The 6,028-nt window shown below is 48.3% G+C and overlaps 1 protein-coding gene across 1 annotated transcript; it reads right to left on the bottom strand.

Moving 5' to 3' along the window:
* Window positions 1–277: 277 nt before the first annotated feature.
* On the bottom strand, window positions 278–3,569 carry AMIGO2 (adhesion molecule with Ig like domain 2). Its single transcript, XM_021704882.1, has 2 exons — window positions 3,192–3,569; window positions 278–2,819 (listed from the first exon to the last, which is right to left on the bottom strand). Exon 2 carries the CDS (start codon window positions 2,755–2,757, stop codon window positions 1,192–1,194), a length of 1,566 nt encoding a protein of 521 aa, XP_021560557.1. The 5' UTR covers window positions 2,758–2,819; window positions 3,192–3,569; the 3' UTR covers window positions 278–1,191.
* Window positions 3,570–6,028: the final 2,459 nt, after the last annotated feature.

Raw genomic sequence — 6,028 nt, 5'->3', positions numbered from 1 at the left:
GTACTTGATCACCTCACAGCAGAGATGGGAACAAGGAGGAGGTCGCCTGGGCTCTCAATGTGCTGCAGAATCGGGGCTTAAGTGTCTTCCACACCTGGCTGAAGTACATAATGACATCAGAGTAAAGTGTCATAGAGAAGGCATAAATTGGGTAGAACACTTTAGAGCCTTTCTCCCCCTTTGACAAGATGAACTCTATGTTGTAACTCCAAAAAATCTAGAGAGATGCTTGCTAGAGAGGGTGCTTTAGACAAAGCAGAACAATCTGATCACATAAAACATCTTAGATTTATGTTTTTAAGTAGCCAAATAAAACAGAACATCAAGTCACAGAATACATATATTTACATTAATTCAAATGTCCAAAGCACAATACAGTAGGATCTATTTAACAGTTCATATAATTTGGGGATTTACATATACACAAGCATATGAACAAATATTAGTCAGCGAGAACAAAGGGTTAAGAAGTTACTCAGACATTTTGGTATCAACACCTACATATTAATGGCAACAAATGATGATAACGTTCAACTTTCAATAAGATCTTTTGTGCAAGGATAAGAAATGTACAGAATGGAAAAAAGACAGTCAAACAAATGTACCTTTATTGCAGTATTTATCTAACACCATTTGGGATGTGGCATTATCCAGCAAATTTTATCAGTGTAGTCTGTTTACTGCGGTCTCAAATGATGAAATTAGCTGAATTATTCCCAAATCTAAACTTACTTTGTGCTTTATAAGTGCCTTTTGGTTCTTCCTTCTACATCTTTTAAAAAATGAAATAGGACACTGATGCTTTTCTTTAAAATAACTTTGGTCCTAAGAAGTTAGTAAAGTCTCTTTTTAAGGAACACCAATACATGAAATTTAATTTTTCTTTCAAGAATCCTGAGCAAAAAAGACAAGGTCACCTCCAGACCAGCTTCGAAATTATCAGTGGCGCTAAAGTCTAAGAGACTGTTATCTAGGACTTAAAAGTTGGAAAACAACCCCATCTTTCTCTGGCAAATTGAGGAACCAAAGTGCACCTTACTACATTTCCTCGTAACAGTTAAAGAGGCCATTTGGTTGCATTTCAAAACACAAAACAACACCATTTCTGTCCTGCTGTTTATTTTGCAGACTGCACAGAAAGTTAAGTATGGAGTAATTAAATTACTACAGCATATGGAGACAGGCACAAAATTAAGTGGACGCCACAAAGGGTGTGTCTGAAAACACGGAATTGACCGAATCGGAGTCGGATTTCACCCTCGTGGACTTCAGGATGCCCTCGGCTATGACCGGTTCACTGGGAAAGAGCCTGACTTTCCCATTCTGCCCTGCAGTGGGATCCTTCAGGGGTTCCAAAAACACCACTCTTTTGGCAGCACCTGCCTTCCGTTCGTCAGCGGGGGTGTCGCTAGCAGGGCCAGCATTGAGAATAGACGCATGGGCATTGCTTTGGTTGAGAGTATTTTTTTGTCTCTTGGGTTTACACTTGCAGGGACACGGCGTCAGATAGAGGTACAAAAGTACCAAAACGATACTGGCCACGCAGGCTGCGAGGGTGGTGAAAGCTGTGTTAAATGCCTCATGGGCGTGGGATCTGTTTACGGTGAAATTGCTCACGTTGATTGTGACATCCACGGTCTCATTTAACAGGCGCTGCCTGTTCATGGCAATACAGGAATACACTCCAGCGTCCTCAAAACGAGGACTTTCTATAACCAGACTTCCATTGTGAAACACGTGAAAGTTTTCCAGCTCTTTATCGGGCTCCAGCAGTCTGTTATCCGGACTGACCCAAATGAAATCGGTATTTGCATTGCCAGTCTTGCTGTCACAGGGGACAATCAGCCTTTCCCCAACTTGAGCCTCATGAATAAAGCCAAGTGCACGGAAGGAGCCATTGATGATGCTGTCCGAGCAATTCAGAAAGCTATCCTGGAGCAGAAGCACCTGATGGGAGTGCTTAGAGTCAGACCACAGGCGACAGGTATAATCGTTCTTAAAATCCATCACTGAGCTAAAGTGCCTGCGATACCAAAAGATCAGCAACGAATAAAGGGAACAGTCACAGACAAATGGGTTTCCATGAAGGTAGATGCCTCTCAGCTGTTTTCCTGGTACTAAATTAATATGGTGCATTGGCAGGGAGGGGATTCGGTTATAAGAAACATCTAGAAACATCAGTTCTGCCAGCTTGAACCTTCCAACATACAAATCCATGGGAAACTGGGTAAGAAAGTTTCCACTTAAGTAGAGTTTTTGCAACTGGGAGAGCCCTCCAAAAGCTGAAGGATCGAGATAGGAAATGTGATTGTTGTAAAGCAGGAGCACTTCCAGAACCTTCAACTCTTGGAACACTGCACTTTTCACCGTCTTCAGCTTATTGGAGGATAAGTCAAGACAATTCAAATTTGGAGTTGTGGAGAAACTGCCTGTGCCAATGCTGGTGATGTTGTTATGACGAATAATTAGGGTGTTCAGCTTAACAAATGATACTGGAATCCACTCAGCATCCAGAAGCCCGATCCTGTTATAGCTCAGATCCAGCCTCTTAATCAGTCTGAAAAGGTTCCCGGGCACCTTGGACAGGTTTTTGTTGGTGCAGCTCACGATGTCCGTGGCACAGATGCAGGCGGTGGGGCACACCCCGGAGGCGCCGCGGCTCACGGTCACCGTGATCACCAACAAACACAGCAGCTCCCTGCAGCCCGGTCTCACAACTCCAGGCAGGGTGGGCAGCGTGTGTAAACGTAAAGACATTATGGTCGCCTCCAAGTCTCCTCCTGGCGCCTTTCCACCAGCTCAGCCTCCCACCAGTGAACCTGGTAAACAATATTTGAAAGGGGTGAGGGGGAAAGCAAAGTTAACTACCACCAGTTAACCCTTAAGAGTCATATCTTGCTTTCTTTTCAATAACTTTTGAAATGCAGGTTGTGTGTCACGCTGGGGGAGCATATGATGATTTTTTACTGTTAAATGCAATTTATTTTCCTGGGGTACTCCTGCTTACAAACATTTACGGGCACAATCTATCAACACAACCGTCTTAACACCAGAAATTAAGTTTTGTTTTGTTTTTTTTAACGTGCAGGCTGCGTCGTTTTTTAAACTCACTGCAACAGACACAGAAACACACAAAACGCATCCTACAAACAAACGGAAATGCATAGGAAGCCATCCATCCAGAAACTCACAGAGCTGAAAAGCCTCACTGGCTCTGGCGATAGGCCGCCGACGGTGGTGTCTTCGGAAGGTCTGCGAGTCCGTCTGTCTCGGTCCGTCACTCCTGCATCTCCCGAGTTTCTTTCCCTCCTGCTCCCGGCGGGCGGCAACCTCTCGCTGGCTCTCAACTTTGGGGAGTTTCAAGCAGCCGCGGCGGCAGCGGCCACCCCGGGCGCAGGAAACGTCTCGGTCGGCTCCGGTGGGTTCTCCCGGGCTCTCTTCATTGCTCGGCTAAAGGTACCGCCTCGGCGCCCTGGCCGTTGCGTGTCCCCGCGCGGGGCGCCCCACTCCCGGAGCCGGGTCCGAGGGGCGGGGGCGCTGGCAGCGGGTTGGTCCCGGCCCCGCCTCCCCGGGCTCCGGAGCCAGCAGGACCCCGGGTTCCCGCGCGCCGCTGCCCGGGTTTTATCCCCGTGCGCGGGGTCGGCAGCGGGGCGGGGAGACGGTCCCGCCCCTGCGCGTCCTCCCTCCGGCTGGAAGCAGCTCCGAGGCTGCGGCCGGGAGCCGGCTGGGCACTCGGCGAGGGGCGCGCGGCGCGGGGAGGGGGCGGCGGCGCAGCCAATCGGAGCGGCGGCCGGCATCCCTCTCGCCCCCACCCCGCGGCCTCGCCGCCACCTCCCGCTTCGGGGGAGACGGACGCGGCGGAGCGGGGTGTGCGCCGGAAGCTCAGCCATTCCCACCCGCTGTGTGCGCGCGTCCAGCCCCGAACGGGGTGGTGGGGCGGGGGGGGGTTCAGGGGGCACGCCCAGCCAGGGAAGCAGAGGTCTCTCCCTTGAAGACCCCACTTGTCGCGGCCGCCCGGGTCCACTGAGCTCCCTGACCTCTTGTAGCTTTCTTTGGGCCAGGGCCAAGGGGGCTTCCACAGGGCTAAGTGCGGCGGGTTTTAAAGGTTTTAGAAAATAAACACAGAAGTGGCCTTCCGTCTCCGCCCACGTTTGGGGGGGGGGGGCGGTGTAGAGAAATGGGCACTTTCCCTCCGGTGCGACCAAGATCTCTGGTTGGGGGAAGGAACTAGGAAGACGCTGCGGGGACACGCCGCACCTCCCTGGGAAAGTTCTATCCCTTTCCTAACTCAGGAGGCGGCATCGAGGATGGTGCCCAATCCGAAAAGAAGCACAGGAAAGAAGGTTTGGGGCCGACCTTCCGGCTGGAATGCAAAGATAAGGGTATTAAGCTTGGGGGAAAAAAAAAAAATCCCGGAGCCAGACTTTTTTTTTTTTTTTTTGGGGGGGTGGGAGGGGGGGTGGGGGTGGAGGCAAATGTGTTCATGCCGGATAGGGACTGATCTAGAAGGGGTACCTGCGCGGGCGTTCTACATACCTCCGGTGAGACAGGCCCGCGCCGGACTCAAGCGTGCTTTGGTCTAGCAGGCTAGGAAAGGTACAACCCAGGGTGGACACCCCGCCTACCACCACCTCCCCCGAAAAAAGCCCAGGTGGACAACTACAAGGTGGAGGGCTTGGGGTTGATGAGCTTTTCGATTAAAAATCCGTTTTTGATTAATTCCAAGATCAGTTTTAACGATGGGATTTGAATGAGCCAGATGGCCCATTTGTCCATCATATCTGGATTAAAAAAAATAAATTACTGCCCTGACAAGAGATAACTAAGTAAAGCAGAAGGGATAGGGAGACTGAAAAGCAGACCAAATTGAGAACACAGAAGCAGGGCACATAACTTGTAATATTACTTAAAAAATAAAACTGATGTTACAACAACCAACTCCCCCACCCCACCCCACCCCCACAAATACACTTGAACAACCTTGAATTTAGTGGGAGTTGGTCCCTACATTGTTCATGAATGGATTCATGTGCTAGCACAGATCTGTTAGGCCAGTGCCAAATTTAAATAGAACTGTGTGCATTGTTAATTTAGTCAGTCTGTTTGTGGAATCAATCTGGAATAGCACTGGTAAATCAAGATTTTTTTTTTTCAGGTGAAAGCAGCTTGATTCAGGGTAGTTTCAGTTTCATGAAAAGTGGAATTTTATCCTAAGAAGAATGCAGCCTGCCATGCTCTAAGAAAGCTTCCTCACTGTGAGCTCCCAAGAGAGGCTGAGGCTGAAAGTTTCCAAAGTGAGGCCACACTTCCTGGGGTTCTCAAAAAGCCAGGGTCTCCAGGCCTTCATTTTTACAGTTAAAATGGTTAACACAGAGAAATGGAATTGAAATCACTCAGAGGAATGCTTTCTAACCGACTGACAAACAGGTTTTGGCAACGTTTTACTAAGGAACTAACATCCTATTCAAAGGAAACCATGCAGGCAGGAGAAAGTCCTGTACGTCCTAGGAAAGTAGTGTCAAAAGAAAAGGGACTCAAGCATGGACCCAGACTAAGTCCCTCTAGCTCTAGAGGCATCTTAGAAATGCGTACAAAGATTACACAACAGAAATAAACCAAATGCACTCAGAATCCACACACACTTGTCTATTTGAAGGCCTGATATTTGAGATTCTGCCCATTTGGCAATAGGAAAGGAGTTTTGAAAGGGGTGGGTTTACTTGGCTTTGAGAAGAAAAAAGCTAAGCATCTACCTTAATTTTGGGTGTAAGGTGTGACCTTATGTTGTGGAGGGAACTTTCTCTACATCCTTTCACCTCTCCTGCCAGATCCTCTCTTTCCATTAGAAAGGAAGTTCCACAAGGGCTGAAATGTTATGTCTTGGACACTGCTCTATTCTTAGCTTCTAGAACTCTGCTTGACACTTGCTTGGCATTAAGTAAATTTTTGATAAATAAACTGAGGAATGGGGAACTTATTCTAGGCCTATTTGAGCTGAGTCTGCTGGTTGATATTCCACTCTCTATAC

This window comes from Neomonachus schauinslandi, chromosome 5 (genome assembly GCF_002201575.2).
Source record: "Neomonachus schauinslandi chromosome 5, ASM220157v2, whole genome shotgun sequence".
Lineage (NCBI taxonomy): Eukaryota > Metazoa > Chordata > Mammalia > Carnivora > Phocidae > Neomonachus > Neomonachus schauinslandi.
The sequence above is the reverse complement of the archived record's forward strand: the minus strand, read 5'-3'. Positions and strand labels throughout refer to the sequence as shown.